Source organism: Sciurus vulgaris (genome assembly GCF_902686455.1).
Source record: "Sciurus vulgaris genome assembly, chromosome: 3".
Classification (NCBI taxonomy): Eukaryota; Metazoa; Chordata; class Mammalia; order Rodentia; family Sciuridae; genus Sciurus; species Sciurus vulgaris.
Window position 1 is genome coordinate 5,871,707 of NC_136463.1, and position 15,817 is coordinate 5,887,523.

At 52.1% G+C, this 15,817-nt stretch overlaps 2 protein-coding genes across 5 annotated transcripts in view; both read right to left on the minus strand.

Moving 5' to 3' along the window:
- LLGL2 (LLGL scribble cell polarity complex component 2) overlaps window positions 1–4,990 on the minus strand; it is a 36,556-nt gene extending 31,566 nt beyond the window's left edge. Inside the window, 1 exon segment of the mRNA XM_079134251.1 lies at window positions 4,835–4,990. The gene's annotated coding sequence lies outside the window, so the exon portion shown is untranslated.
- A 926-nt stretch (window positions 4,991–5,916) lies between these two features.
- On the minus strand, window positions 5,917–15,670 carry TSEN54 (tRNA splicing endonuclease subunit 54). 4 transcript variants are annotated; one of them, XM_079134236.1, is made up of 11 exons: window positions 14,893–15,670; window positions 14,365–14,529; window positions 14,194–14,257; window positions 13,144–13,227; window positions 12,739–12,837; window positions 10,782–10,826; window positions 9,157–9,326; window positions 8,328–8,956; window positions 7,403–7,463; window positions 6,944–7,060; window positions 5,917–6,434 (listed from the first exon to the last, which is right to left on the minus strand). In XM_079134236.1, the coding sequence occupies exons 4-11, from the start codon at window positions 13,207–13,209 to the stop codon at window positions 6,284–6,286; spliced, it is 1,338 nt and encodes a 445-aa protein (XP_078990362.1). In that variant the 5' UTR covers window positions 13,210–13,227; window positions 14,194–14,257; window positions 14,365–14,529; window positions 14,893–15,670; the 3' UTR covers window positions 5,917–6,283. The 4 variants fall into 4 exon arrangements, with proteins under 4 accessions (XP_078990362.1, XP_078990359.1, XP_078990360.1 ...); XM_079134233.1 differs by lacking the exon at window positions 14,893–15,670 and adding an exon at window positions 14,653–14,745; XM_079134234.1 differs by lacking the exon at window positions 14,893–15,670 and adding an exon at window positions 14,653–14,745 and having other exon boundaries at window positions 9,157–9,255; window positions 10,782–10,834.
- Window positions 15,671–15,817: the final 147 nt, after the last annotated feature.

Sequence of the window (15,817 nt, forward strand, 5' to 3'; positions counted from 1 at the left end):
AAGCCACTGGGGCAGCTGCTGACTGCTCATCTTCTGTCCCTGCCTACTCAGATGCCTGTGGCTGCTTTGCTAGGGTCCATATTCCCTTGGATAACCCTATCTCCCAGCAGCACCAAGCAAACCTGGGCTGAAGCACAACTCCATGGAAGGAGGCCAAGGGGAACACAGACCCAGGTGAGGGGACCAGAGAACTGTCACCACTAGTGTTTTAGGTATTAAAAATCACTGCATATTATGACCAGATACTACTTTAAGCAATTCACATGCATCATCTCATTTAATGCTTTTCTTTCTATTTATTTATTTATTTATTTGGTACTGGGGATTGAATCCAGGGGCACTTTGCTACTGAGCTAAATCCCCAGCACTTTTTGCTTTTTAAATTTTGAGACAGCATTTCATTAAATGTCTTAGGGCCTCTCTAAGTTGCTGAGGCTGACCATGAACTTGCAATCCTCCTGCCTCAGCCTCCCAAACTGCTGGGATTACAAGCATCTCATTTAATTCTTCCAATTACCTATGAAATAATTGATTCAAGGTGCCATCAAGCCCCCAATGAATTCAAGTCCCAGCTTGAACTCTGATCAGAGTTCAGAATCCTTTGTTCATTTCCAGTCTCTCTCCTGGGGCACAAGTAGGCTGGAAGGAGTCAGCCTCCACTCCCACTGCTGTCTATCCTATGCAGTCACAATCCTATCCATCCCACAACCCTGAGAGAGTCCCACTGGGCCCAGGGTCCTCCTGAAGCTTTTCTCCATTGCCCCTCCTGAGGGCATGAGTGGGGCTGGAGGTGGGAATGCATACATTCCCATGTGGCAGCTTCAGGCCCCTCTGTCATCCTACACCAGACTACAGGAGAGTGAGAGGTAAGAAGAGGCCAAAGGAAAGACAAGCAAAACCATTCTGAGGAGCAGACAACTTGCTGGGGCTTGGGGTGGGTGGACTGTTCAGCCTAGGCAATTGAGCCCCATCCTAGGGCCTCCTACCTGCCCTGAAACTTGAACAGCTGCTACAGGGAACTGCCAGGAGATGTCAGCTGCAGAATGGAGGGACTATGCCACAGTTGAATCCCCAGTGACTCATGGCAGGCATTCAAATTATTTAACTTCAAGGACTCTCTCACCTCCTCCAATGCTCAAATGTCCCCTTCTTGCCAAGGCCCAGCCTGACTACCTTTTAAAGCCGCCATCCACCACGATGGGGGATCCCAGCCCTTGCTCTAGCTCTCTTAACCCACAAGTTATATCACCAGCTACTGGGTTATTTATTACTTATCTTATTTTATGTTACTCATGTGCCCCACTCTAGAAAGTTCCATGATGACGGAGACCTTTGCTTTAAGGATTACATTCAGTATGTAGAACAATGCCGGGCCTTCAAGAAGCACTGATAAATACCTGTTAACTCAATAAATGAACAGTTGGACGGCACAAGATTAACTAGGCAAGGTCTTCTTCAGTCACTGACTCCAAAGAACACTGAGGTGGGGCCTACAGTGTCCTCAGAAAACTACACTTACCATGTTCTCAAGACCCGTGTCAAGGTCAGGACCAGGTGGATGTCATCAAGGCACCCTGCTAGAGATATCCTGGTGGTCCCTGCCTCAGACCAATACTCCAAGACACCCAGTTCCTTTGCAAGGAGAATCCCAGATTATTGTTAAATATTAGTACTATTTACTAGAGCCAAATAGATCTGTGCCTAAGGTCCCTTTTGTCAAACCCTGGCAACATTGAGTCAGGTGCCTTGAGAGAAGGCTCTAGTTTCTGCCGAATTCCTGAAGGGTAGAGTCAGGTACCTTGCAGGTTCCCTGTCCCCACACCCAGAGGAGCCTCTCCTAGCTCAAGAATTCATCATGGTTCCTGGGAAGGGGAAGGAGTAGGGTGACTCTTCAAAGGACCAGTTTCCTTTGAGGCAGGGCAGGGAGTGAAAGCCACCCCAGGAGGACCTGGGCATGGCCACAGGGCACAGCAAGGGGGGAACTCCCTGGGAGGGAGCCAGAGCTGGATACAGTAAGCAGTTGTCCCAGTGGGGAACACCATCTTCTACCCTGTACCCTCTTTTTCCCTGCACACTGCACCTGGGCAGAGGAAAACAAAGTTGCCAAGCCTATCTGGCATGCCTCAGCCAGGAGGAGCTGCGACAGTGATATCGCCCAAGTCGGATAAGAGGGCCTCTCAGAGCTGAGTACTGAGAATAAACAAGTCCAGGCCACCAGTGTGCTGCAAGCAGCCAACCAGAGAGGCAACCCTGGCCTTGTGGGCCTCCACCCTGGCCCCTAACTCAGGTGTCCCACTGGCTGCTCCTGATTCATCTGGAAAGACCATGCAGCTCAGACTCCCATGGTGCTCCTGGAGGCTCCTGTCAGGGATGTTCAAGGGTCCCTGTGGATAGCAGGGGTCACAGACTGATGGCAGAGGGCTCAAGCTTTCATGTCCCATGTACCACTTTCCCTCCTGGAGGGAGAGTCCAGGGGGCCAGAAAGCCCTGGCAGGAGAGGACACTTCCTCCCCAAGTGAGGTTGATGGGGGGCACTGTGGAATTTCCAATCTCCTTAAGGACCACAGAGCAGCACAGGAATGTGCTGCCCTGCCCCACAACAGGGTTTTGAAAGTCCACAGGGGAGCCCTTCAGGCCTGGGAGAGCAAAACTGATTCGATTCTGCACTCAGGAAAGACCCTCCATCAACCCTCACTACTGGCTCACCCAAGAAGCCAAGGAAGTACAAAGAGCAGCAGGAATGGAGTGTTGGGTGAGGAGAGGCCCCTGCCCCTACTCCTGAGAAATGTCCTCACAGAAACAGTTCTGACCTCCAGGGACCTTAAACAATCACAAAATCACGATCCTTTGGCTGATTTCTGGATAGAGAAACAAATTCCCTCAATCCGTTAGGTGTTTCCAAAAGGAACAGGTGTCCACTCAAAGGCCTGTGAGTAACTGACACTTTTTATACTTCCTGGGGAGCAACAAGGTCCTGGTCCTTGGGTGCCTAATATGCACGAGGCCACACGTGCTCATATTTTCACCTTCTCAGCGACATCTGTTAAAACACGGCTCAGCATGGTTAAGTGACTGAGCTAAGGTCACACAAGAACTCAATGAAGCATGATTCAAAACCACTTGTGTGTCTGGGAAGACACTAAAAATCTTAATGAACACTGATTGCCAAAGACCATCAGGAAGGGTGAATCTTTTTCTGCCTTACTTTACACTTTCTAAATTCTTTCATTTTTCCACTGTGGGTCCCTATTCCCTTTCTTGTTTTTTAAGTGAACAGGGGTTACCTAGGACTATGAGCCTTTTCTTTTTTTACATATATATATATACATATATATATATATGTATATTTTTTTTTTTTTAGTGGTAGGTGGACATAATACCTTTATTTCATTTTTATGTGGTGCTGAGGATTGAACCCGGGGCCTCATGTGTGCTAGGTGGGCACAATGAGCCACAACTCCAACCCTGAGCATTTTCTTAATACCATTGTCTATTGAAAACTCACAACTATTTTATAAAATTAAAATTATACTAACCTGCCACCCAAGGAGACATTCAGATGTCTCCTTTCAGATACAGAATAACCCTAGATCCTAGAAACACTGTTCAGGGGCACTCAATGGGACTTGTCTGAGGCTAACTTCAGAGAAGAGGAACAAGACCTGGTCAAAGCCCAGAAGCTGGGCTTTAGTCTTGACCACCACCAGCAAGCTCTGTGGGCAGATGACTTAGGAAACTAGACTCAAATTCCTCATCAATGAAATAAAGTGGTCCATGCCTGCCTTCTCCTGCCTCCTGGAGCCCCAGCTCACGCCAACACAGTCTTCCTCAAAAGCCAGCTCTGATCTTGGCTTCCCCTGGGTGTGCAGCGCTCTTCTGCAGCAGTCACGTTCTTCTCACCTGTGTTTTTCACTGACACACCCATGCCCGACCCGCTCAGAATCTCTTCTGCAGAACCGAGTTAAATACTCTTGCAGGGTCCACAGTGCCCAGGTGAAGGCCATGACATATGAATCCCAAGGGAAGGGATGCTGAGTCTAAGTCCCACCTTCCTCCCCCAAAGCTATCTCAGGTGAGCGCCTCCCAAGACCACACCGCGGCTACTCTGGTTACAGTCAGGTCTTCCCACAGCCAAGGCCCAGTGTCTCCACCAACCGTCCAGCAGGAGCAAACCAAGACACACTTTCTTTTGGCAAGAATTTTCCACTCTTCGCCAAGTCTAACAGCGCAACTCCCACCCCTCAGCGTGGAAAAGGCTGGGCTCAACATCGTCGTCTAAAGGTGTCCAAAGCCGCCTAGGGCAGAGAAAGGCCCCTGAGATCGAAGTCCCTCCCGCAGACTTCCTGCGTCCGGGGATTAGGAGGCACAAAGGGCCCGCAGGGAGAGAGCCCAGATGGCAGGGTGGGGGCTAAGCCGCCAAGGTAACGCGCTCCAGCCCACGCTCGCGGGGACCGGGTCACGGGAGACTCGCGTCGCCGGCCTCCCCAGCCAGGCCTTGCACGTGGGCCCCGGGACTCTGTCCCCACCCGCGGTGTCCCGCACCCAGTCCGGCCGGGCACCTGTTCTCCCGCTCCTGAAAGCCAACACTGTTGTGCAAACCCAAATCCCAAGTTTGGTAATCGGGGGCGGGTCGGGCAGAGTTCCCAGCGGTACTTTCTACAGGTGTCTTTCCCAGTGGAGCTAAACGACAGGGACAAGGACGGGGCGGCGGACCTGGGCGCAGCCCTCCCAGCCGGTAAGCCCAGGGGTCTCGGCCTTCCCCCTCCTCCCCGCCCGGAGGGCTGGGCGCCCCAAAGGGGCGGGAGGGCTAGGTGGGTCCCAGCCCGCACCTCACCTGGAACCCCAGGACGGCCGCTGCCCGAGGCCTCGGCGTGCCTTGGCGCCCGCTGGCGGCTCCGCTCCTTCTGCCGCGCGGGCCCACGGGCTGTTAGCTGGGCGGCCGTCTCCTTCCTGCTCACCTCCGGCGCCGAGGGCCGGGGGCGGAGCCGCCGCTATTTACATAAAGGGCGAGCCGGCTGGGCCGGCGGAACCCCGAGTGCCGGGCCCCAGCGGCCCGCCCCCGGCGCCCTGCGCCGACGGGGCGAGGGTGCAGCCGGGCGCCCTCGAGGGCGGGGACCACGCTCCAGCCAATCCCCATCCCCGGCCCGCGGGGGCGGGGCCACGGCCCGCGTGAATATGCACGAGGCGCTGCCGGCCCGCCCCTGCTCTCACCTGCTCTCACCTGACCGAAGGACGGCGCGCCACGCCCAGTGTCCCGCCGCCTCCTGGAGGAGGAAATAGTTCCCGGAACCCGAGGCAGCCCCCAGCCGCCTCCCAGATCAACTCTTGGAGGAAGCTGACCCTCCCACGACTCGCCCCCAAAGGGGCACAGCCCGGCCAGCTCCTCGAGAGCGCTCAGCGGTGAGAGTGACTGGCGGACACAAAACCCGGCTTCAGGACCCACGGGTAGGGTTGTAGAGAAGAGGGCTTGGCAGCAAAGCACCTTCCCCTGGGGTTGGCTCCCGTCTTCTGTTACTGTGGAGGCAGGCTGGGGCCCTAAGTCTCAAGGGACAGTCACAGAGCTCAAGCAAGGGAGGGGGTTGGAGTGAAGAGGGGCAGGTACAGAAGGGGCCAACCATGGCACTACAGCTTGTGGTCACTCCGAGTGACCGGAATTGAGGCCACACTGACTTGGCCCCTCTTGACCACCTTTCTACCCCGACTGGGCTGCGCTCAGGGAAGAGACAACGGAGTGCTGGCCACCCTTCTTGGAGTACCTTACAGGAGACCTGCAACTTCCCATCCCTTCTGTCAACCCAAGCTCATGGAAAGTTTTGAAGTTGCTGTCCTGACTTACGCCTGTGGAAAGAGGCACCCCTCCTAAGTGGGTAAAGCAGAGGGTGGAGGTGGTCCAGCATATCCAGCCACAGCAGAAAAAAAGATATATATTTTTTAATGGCTTTGGTTTTATGGCACAAAACAGGCACCCTCTCGTTAAAGGCACAGAGTCCTCTCTTCTGCTCCGCCTCCTGGGCCTCTGAAATCTAGTCCTGAGTTCCAAGAGGGTCACTGCAGGACAGCACTCTCAGGAATGCTGAGACTTGGAAGCTGCAGAGCCCAGGCAAGGGGGTTAGGATGTGGGGCAGGATTTCACTTTCCTGCAAGTATCAGACACCCAGGGCCAAGCAAGGCCCACACTGGCCCCTACAGGTAAGAGTGTCAGTACAGGAGACAGCCGAGATGGTCCCTGAGAGCAAGCAGTTCAGGTCTCCCAGAGGAGGCGCCAGCACCCTCAGAGCTGCAGTCAGCGCTCCAGATCCCCAGGTAGCGCAAAGTCCCTGAAGCTGTAGAAGGAGATGTCCCCATGATCCACCAGGGCAAAGATTAGTGGGACATCCCCACTCTGGTAGGACAACTGCTTGAGGCTGCAGAGATCTGGGACAGGCTCATCAAATCTGTAGGGATAAGAGTTAGTCTGAGATTAGGCCTGAGCCCACCCATAAGCCCCAGGATGCCAGCTCTTCTGAAGCTCTCAGGGAAGACAGTTGGGAGCCCCTGAGTTCTGCCTCCATCCTGACTCTGATGAGTTCTCCAAGAGAGACCCAGAGTTCTAGATGGGTAAGGGAGTTAGGAATCACTAGGTTCTCACCACTCAGCTTGTAAATCCCTCTGATCCACATCCCTTCTGCTGGGTGAGCCCAGGACTACAGCGGCATAGGAGAGACTGCCAGAAAATTCTAACAAGCTAACAAGCAGCAGTTAGAAAATTCTAACAAGGTTGGGAAGCTTGAGCTCCTATGGCACTAACTGGCTGTGTGGCCTCATATATATTACTTAACCTCTCTGGACCTCAGGTTCTTCTCAGGGATTGGCAAACTGGCCCAGGAGAGGAGGGGGAGAGAAAGTCCACATGGTTCACAGGAAAACTGACAGCAGCCAGGAGTAGTGCTTGCTCATCTCATACCCACTAATGCACATCCGGGCATAGGGTTTGCCAGGGTTATTCTTTCGGAATGTGGCCACAGCATCAGCCTGGTAAACATCAAAACTGATCTCCAAGCCCCCAGACTTCTCCAGCAGCCTGAGAATAGAGTGAGAAACCTTAGGACGAAGACTCTTTTTCTCACATTTCCTTTCCACCACACCCTTTCCCATCACCAATTCCAGGAAGTGGCCTTGTCCAGGGAAACTGAAGCTGTAAGGTGCTGCTTAAAAGGGAGGGACTCCAAACCTTTTCCCACCCGTCATTCTTCCCGCCAACCAACACAAGTGAACCTTAGCTATTTTGAGGAGCTAAAGCATGTGTGAAAGAGTCCCAAAAGGCATCCTCCAGCACACCACTAACCCTAGGATCCAAATCCCAGCTGTCACTTCACCTAACAGCTGAGGTAATTATGGAAACAGGCACCACTTGGAAACTTACCCAGCACTTCCATCAGCTAGGTGTGTTGTCTGCAGCATGGAGATATGCTGAAGGGCCAGGGCTACAGAACAGTGAAAACCAGGTGTTGGGGAGATGGGAGGGGAGTTGACTTTTTATCCACTCCCTTCACATTGCTGAATCTGCCATCTAATTTAGGGTTGCCAGACTTACCACAATTTCTGTAGTACAGCATGTCCCATTCAATATTTGCAACATACCAAAAAATTATGTTTGTTTCTGTTTTTACTATCCTGGGGATTGAACCTAGGGGCACTCTGCCACTGAGATACATCCCCCGCCCTATTTATTTTTTTTAGATTGATACAGGATCTTACTAAGTTGCCCAGGCTGAGTGTGAATCCTCCTGCCTCAGCCTGAGTAGCTGTAATTAACAGTTGTGTACCACCAGGCCCATGGCAGAAATTAGTTGTTCTCTGAAATTCAATTCTAACTGATTTGGTGACCCCAATCTAGACACCTCTAGTCTACCATGTCCCTGTGATGATTTTTTAGTAGTTCTGAATTTGCTACTACATTTAGCTTAGGCAATTCTTGCCCTGTTAGTTCCCTGTGCTTAAAACCAAGAGCAGACAGTAGTTATCCTTTAATTTAGCCAAGATAACACTTCCATGTTCCAGCTAACAGGTTTGGAGGGGAGGAGATGTTATCTTGGTTACGGTTTTAAGGATGCAGGCACAGTTTCACCCTCATCTCCCTGGACTGACCCACAATGGCTAAACCTGCCCCTGTGGGCGCTGCTACTGAAGCCTGCAGAACTGACTGTCCTCACTGGCTCCACTCTATCCTGTAGCTCTCTCCTCCCACATCTTAAGCTTCATCTACTCCTGGTCAATCCATGACCCTTTCAAAGTCGTGATTTTCAGCTACCAGTAGGCTGCAGGGCTATGGCAGGGTGAAGGGGTACCTGGGGAATCCACCTGTCCTGGGCTCAGCAAGGGGGTGATGGGCTGACCCCACAGGTGTCGGGGGCAGCTCTGGCTCTTGTGCATGTCTCGCCGCCGCAGCAGCTCTTTGTACTCCTGCCAGCTGGAGCAGCACCGCACCTCAGGGTCTGTGTTTATGTCCTCGTGGAACTGCTGGGCCTCTGCTTGTCGTTCCTGGTCCCGTTGGGAGGGTTTCTCCTTCCGCTGGTTCAGCTTCTGACACCAGGACTCAGCATCTATCTCCCGCCCAGTAACGTTGGCTGGGAGCAACTCTGGGGCTGGGGCAGATAGGAGGGTGTAGCGCCCATCCAAAGCCATGTTGGGGAAGGAGATCTGCTCAAAGTTCCAGCGTGGCTTCCGAGCCCCCCTGACTCCATTCTCCACTTTGCCACTCTCCTGGTCATACCCCACACCCTCTCTGGTCAGACTAGCGCAGGGCTCCAGGGATCCCAGAAACGGAATGGTGACTCCTGGACCTTTTGCAGGGCTTGACTCCTGCGGTTTCTCCACTGGACAATGGCTATTTTGGTTGCAGTCAGGGGGGCTGGAGGCTGCCAGGCTTGTGGGTGGCAGGCAGCTCTCCAGGGCCTTGGCTTTCTTACTAAGAGACCTGAGGCACATGGGAGAAAGAGCAGCACATCAGCTCCTGACTGGCAAGGTGCACAGACCCCCGCGAGCTAAGGAAGAAGGTCCTCTGCTGTCTCCCTAAGGCCGTGGGAGAACTGCCCAAGCCCAGCTGTTAAGCCCATGCATCCCTCAAGGTCCCAGACACCAGCACTCTCAGCTAATGACCACAGTGGGGAGCATTACTCAGAGCGGGCATTCCGCTTCCTCTTGCTAGTCCCATCCTCCAGGCGCTGGGCACAGCCATCCAAGTTAAGCTGTCTCTCGTAAGGGGACAGGACAGAGCTGTGGAGTGAGAATGAACAGCAGGTGGACAACAGATCCACTTCCTCACACTGGTGCTCCTGGCGGGGTTCCTGAGGAACTGGCCAAGAGGACAAGTCAGCACAAGGGTCAGAGCCACACCCAAGAGTAAGGCTGTGAGCAGATGTGCGTGAAAGGCACATGGGGACAGCCACAGGGGCCACGATGTGCCTTTTCCTAGGCTCTGGATATCACCAGTAACACCTCTAAGCAGAGACTTGGATCTGGGGCTCCTGAAGAGCCAGCAATCTGTGATTAATCAGAAGGGGACACAGCTCAGTGACAGAACACTTGCCAGGTGTGAATAAGGCTCAGGGTTTGATAAAGATATAAATGAACAATTAATCACTGGTGAACCCAGAAAACTTGAACAAAACAGATAAACAAAGATAAAAATAAAAACCTTGGATAACCTCCAGTAACATTTTTGTTTCTTATATATGTATGTATACACACGTGAATAATGACTAGCCCTTCCCCATGTCTTTTTCTCACAAAAATGGCATTGTACTAACACACTGCTTAATCCCCTTTTTTTCCCCATTCAGTGATATACTATGGACTCAGTCCCTTAGCACTATAGTATAGTATTCTTCCCTGCCATGATTTTTTTTTTTTTGGGGGGGGGGGCGGGGGGGCAGAGGGGATTGAACCTGGGGGCATTTTACCATTGAGCTACTTCCCCAACCCTTTTTCTTTATCGTCAGAGAGGGTCTTCCTTAGTGCTTTGCTAAGTTGCTGAGGCTGTCCTTGAACTTGGATCCTCCTGCCTCAGGGTCCAGAGTTGGTGGGGTTACAGATGTATGCCATAGCACCTGGCTCTGCCATGAATTCTTTTCTCTCTTCCAATGTTGCATTGTTTGATACAGTAGCCACTTGCTACAGTGTCTATTTAAGTTAAATTTCAATTAAAATGAAGTGAAAAATTCAGTCCCACAACTGCACAAGCCACATATATTAGACAAGGACGTTTTCATCAGCACAGGAAGTTCTATGGGAACAACACTGCTCTAAGAGATAAACAGCTCTTAGGCTGTTTCTGAGTTTGTAAAGTGATGGTGTTTAGTGTACATTCCACACTAAATGCAAATTGTGTGGGGCAGGATTTGGATCTGCTGTCCCTCAGCAACAAGTGCAGGGCCTAACACCAGTAAGTGGTCAACGAGATTGCTGAATGAATGAATGTTCTCATGGGAACCTCTGTGCACAGCCATGATTATTTCTCTAATATAGATCTCGCTTTTAGAAAATAAAGGATTTGCCCGTTTGCATCTCAGTATTCACAATGAGCTGCAGGTGTGTAGTCCTTATCTGTAGATGGATCTTGATTTGATAACCTAGTGTAAAACATAATGACGGGATCTGTCCCCATATGCCTCTCTACGAAGTACAGACCCATGGTCCATGTCCAGGGAGCTGCACTCCAGCCAAAGGTTTTAGGTAAGGAAAGGCCACTTCCTACCTAGGGTCCCAGGACTAGAATGAATAAGAAAGGGATACTGACTTACCTCGGATGGAATCGTCGAACCACATAGCCCAATCTCTTCAGGTGGCTGAAGACCTCAACAGAAGAAACAAACAAACAAACAAACAAAACAAAGCTCAGATGTTCACTCTTAAAAACATCAAATAGTTTCTCCAGACATAAGCCATTTCCCACATGCACTCCCTTGCTCCTCCTGTACAAACCCTGGAATTGCTCGGACCACATGGCATTCTAAACATCCCCAAAGTAAGACCTATCTCTGAACTCCTGTCCTCTTATTTTAGGCACAAATGACACTTAGCAATATTTATTTATTTATTCATTCATTCATTTATTCATTTACTTATTGTGTGGTGCTAGGGATTAAACCCAGGGACACTTTACCACTGAGTTACAGCCCCAGTTCTTTATTTTTAATACAGGGTCTAAGTTCTGAGACTGGCCTCAAACTTGCAATCCTCCTGTCTCAGCCTCCTGAATCACTGAGATTACAGGAGTGTGCCACCACTCACGGCAACAATTTCTTGACTTAAACACAAATCCCAAAAACCTGATAGTGATGAAACAGGAGAGCTACGCCTACAATGTATTTTCTTAGAAGCTTTTTTTATTTTTATTTTTATTTTTTATTTTTTTGCTGTGCTGGGGATTGAACCCAGGGCTTTGTGCTTGCAAGGCAAGCACTCTACCAACTGGGCCATCTCCCCAGCCCAGGAGCTATTTTTTTTAATAAATATATTTAGTATATAGTTATAGGTGGACATGATACCTTTGTTTGTTTATTTTTATGTGGTGCTGAGGACCAGTGCTTCACAGTGGGAGGCAAGCATTCCACCACTGAGCTATAAGCCTAGCCCTGCCCTAGAATGTTTTGATACTAAGTTTGGACAAAAAGTTGGGAGAAGGTGGTAGACATCGTCACCCCACCTCTCCACAGTCACCAGTGGGAACAGTCTCTAGTAAAAAGCCACGTGTCCATCCTTGTGTTCCTCGTCCATATCAGAGGGATCTGTCAGGGAATGTCTCCCATCTTGCTTGATCTCTAAACAGCCTTCAAAAAAAAGGTTGACCATTTCCTCCTCTGAGGGCCTTCTCTTGGCTTCAGTGATGCCACTTGTTTTTCTCCTGTGTCATGAGACACTCCTTAATATCTGGTCCTATATTCCTCCTCACCTTACCAAATGTGGTGAATCCCAGGTCTCAGACCCATGGCTCACATACCACCCACGTGCTTACGATATCCACATTTATGACTCTCACCTTGACCTCTCCCCAGACTCCAGGGTCTGTATCCAATTGTCTGTTTGACATCCTCACTTGGATGTCCAAGAAGCACCTTAAAATTAACTTTTCTTAAATAGAGCTCTTCTGAGTGGCTTCATCTTCTGAAATCTGTTCCTCCCTGGGTCTTCCCAGCCAGTAGATGATATTACTATTCAACCATTGGTTCATGCTCAAATCATGGGCATAATCCTTGATTCTTCTCTATCCTCAACCCAGAAATCCAATCCATTGACAAAGTCCTATCCATTCTTTCTCCACATGTGAGATTTATCCATTTTTTCATCTAGCTCACCCCAGTCTTTCTTCTCTCACCTAAATATCCCAGACTCTATCACTTCTCCTCTACTTCATCTTCTATCTAGCATCTAGTTCTCTGTAAAGTCAACAGTTCATTTGCTTATTTTTTATTTGATTGCCACCATTAAAATGTGAGCCCTGGGGCTGGGGAGATAGCTCAGTCGGTAGAGTGCTTGCCTTGTAAGCACAAGGCCCTGGGTTCGATCCCCAGCACCCCCCCCCCCCCCGCCAAAAAAAAAAAAAAAAAGTGAGCCCCGTGACAACACAGTCCTTGTCTGTCTTATAGCCCCCCAGCATGTGACACTGTGCCTGACACTTTAATGGTACTTGTCACTGCTCACTGATCTAATGAATGGAGGCTCTTGATAGTGTGGCGGGAGAGGGGAGGTGACAATTACCTGGTATTGCAGGAAAGTCACAGTATCCCCAGACAGCAGCAGCTGGTAGGCCTCCTGGATAGACAGTGGCAGGTCTTGGTGGAAGAGCTGAATAGAGCCCTGGAAATGGGGACAACAGTTCAGCTGTGCATCCTTCCTGCGGTGCCACAGCCATGGGCAGCTCCTGGCACTATCTCCCCACCACTACCTCCCAGTGTTCCAGCAAGAATATGAACAACCAGCAAAGTGAGAAGGCACCCTTATTTAAACAGGAATCCCTGCTCCCTGCATGGAATTCCCTCTCTAACAAGTCTAGTTACAAGTTCACTGGAAATGTTGTATATACTTTCACTCTAGTAGAAACATGTCCTTCCCATTCTTTGGTCCTGCCCCTTCCCCTGGGGACTCTCTGGGGACTCCACTCACACACTCCAACAGATACAAAGCCTCTTCGGGGTGAAGCCGCTGCTGGCCCTGTTCTGAGAAGCCCATGGTTTGCCAGAATTTACCCTGTAAGGGACCCGGAGCAAGAGTCACAAAGGAACAAGTAGTGGTGCACCCTCCTCCACCAAAGAATCTTAATTAAGCTGCTCCAGAGACCCTCGCCATAACTGTTCTTATTAACAGAATATCAGGAATTTCTGAAAGAAAAAAATTCAGTGTAGGTTAAGATTTCCTGTTTTCCTGTTTGCTCTGTTTTGCAAAAGCTAAGTTTGGCCACAGACTTGAAGATGTTACTTCCGTTTTGGGGGTGAAACTTGTAAGATTCTTGAAATGTAAGAGAACCAAAGTAAGGCCATTTTGTTCTGACCTGACTCTATTTCACGCTTGCTTAAAGTGTTTTCTTTTCTGCCTCCTGACATCTGTGTCTATGTTGACAGTACATTAGGACCTTCCCCCCGCCCTATGGCCCTGATGTATAACAAAAATAACTTTGAAATGCATAGCCAAAACAATTCTCTCATTTGATCAAAATATCTGTCTCAACAAGGTCTTTCTGACCTGCATCTGACTCAACTGTCCTTGTGGCTTTTGCCCTTATAAACTCTGTGCATCCAGTACTCAAGTGCTGGGAGTTCTTTGAGGGACTAGCCTGCTCCCAGTCATTTGCCTGGCTTGCTCATTAAAGGACTTTTTTTCCCTTTCAATTTGGCTCAATAAGCGTGGTGGTCTGTAATTCTCACGCACATCGTAACACTTGGACTAATCTAAAAAAGTGGGGCAAAAAGCACTTTTTGTGAACTCAAAAAAAAAAAAAAAAAAAAGCCTTTTATGTAGACTCCTACAAAAATGTCAACCTCCATACGCCCCCTACCGTAGGTATAAAGTTACAAGAATTTCCAGACTCGAGGTGACAGCACCTCCATACCCTGCAGCCAATAAACCTGCTTCCTGAAAATCCCTCGGGTGTCCAACCTCTTCTGTCCTACATCACTAGGAGGGCAGAGATCCCTGTCACTGAGCCCGGTCGCTCACCGCAGGAGACTTCAACTCCACGAAGCCCTCTTCTGGCCTCCACTCAGCTGCCACCAAGCTGCCCCTAGCGAGGAGAAGGGAGGGTCGTCTCTGGCGACCCGAGACCGCGGCGGGGTCGAGGCGCCCCTCCCAGCCGCCCCCCACCCAGCCCACCCGGCCCATCCCCCTCACAGGCGCTCCACGCGCTCCTCGGCCAGCAGCTGCCAGAGCTCTGCGCGACAGAGGCGCAGCCGCTCGGCCTGGGTCGCCGAGCGGTCCGGGAGGAAGTCCTTGGGGCCATGCGACCGCTGGGGCAGCTTCTGGGACCGTGAGCGGGCAGCCAGGAGCTCCGCTGCACTGGGGGACAAAGGGACAGGGGTCGGCGCCGAGCTCGAGGCCACCCTGCTGGGCCCGGACCCCTCTCACTACCCGCCACTCACCCCGCGCCCCCCACGCTGCCCCAGGACCCCCGCGCGGCACCTGAGCACGCGCCCCGCGGGCACCTCCACGGCCGCGTGCTCTCGCTCGGGCTCCATCGGGCCTCGGTCCGCGGAAGCGCGCGCGCCACCCAGGCCCCGCCCGCGCCCCGCCCACCGCCGGAACTCCGCGCCGCCCTAGCGCCGGCGGATCCGACCAGGCTCCTCCAGCACCCCTGCTAACCCGCTGGTTTTCCACCTTCCTGGTTGTCCTAGGTCCTAGCGCCGGCCCACACACGTGTACCTCGATTCCGGGGATTGAGTTTAGCTTGCAGGTTTCTGGATGTGCAGCTTTCCTGCCCTGTCCCCAGTCCTCTTCCGGGACCCTCTCTTGGAAAACTTGAACTGGCGTCGGGAAGTGTAGTATGAACAGACAGACGTGTGACCCTTCTCTCCGCCAGGCTGGGCAAGGAGGGAAGAGGGGCTTAGAGAGGGGAGAACGGTGGGTTCTCGAATTGCAGCTTTGCTAACTGGAGGCCTCCTGGGTCTGTCGGGAGCGGCCCAGAGAAGTTCTGAATTCCTTCAGGGTCTGCCATTGTGTCCCTTCCGAGGAGCTCCAAAGCTGGGTTTGGAGGGCCTGGGGGTGGGAGGCGCTGTCCGGCTCCCGCTGGTGCTGAAGCGCCACCCCAGCCCTCCAACAGCACCTCCTCGAGGCTGGGGTCCCCGCCGTCGCCACCGGGGCCGTCCTGGCACCGTCCGCTAGATGTCATCATTGCTCCGACCAGCAGAGTCCGGTGGCTAGCTGACTCAGGTCGCGGGCCGAGGTCGCCAGGAGTCTCTGGAGGGGTGGGACAAAGAGGAAGGGGGCTCTCCAAGTGGGTTCCCCGGGTCTTGCCAAACCCCTTCACGTCACGTCTCTCACCGAGTCATATCCAGGGTATCTCATCCTTCTGTCTAGACTCTAGATCCTAGCTCGCCCGGAATCCACAACGCGCACCTAGCAGCGCGAACTATTGCCCGAGACCCCCAGCCTCCCCCATCACGCCCCTGCTTCGTTTCACCTGCGCGCATGCGCTGATCTGGCCAGTGCCCAGGGTCTGGACGGGCGCGAATGGGGGCGGGGCTTGGCGCGCGTGGGGGCGGGGTCGAGGGCGCTGACTGACAGCCCGACTGCGCGGCCGGGACGGTCCTCTCTCCCGATCCGGCGGAGGGAGGGGGGAGGGGCGGGA

What these genes read in the sequence shown, in the direction of transcription:
- TSEN54 (XM_079134233.1), bottom strand. Translation starts at nt 14,708, where the DNA reads ATGGAGCCCGAGCGAGAGCACGCGGCCGTGGAGGTGCCCGCGGGGCGC. An exon ending in TGACTTTCCTGCAATACCAG is followed by an intron (nt 10,827 to 12,738) that starts GTAATTGTCACC and finishes TGAGGTCTTCAG; the next exon opens with CCACCTGAAGAGATTGGGCT. An exon ending in GCCCGGATGTGCATTAGTGG is followed by an intron (nt 6,435 to 6,943) that starts GTATGAGATGAG and finishes TTATCCCTACAG; the next exon opens with ATTTGATGAGCCTGTCCCAG.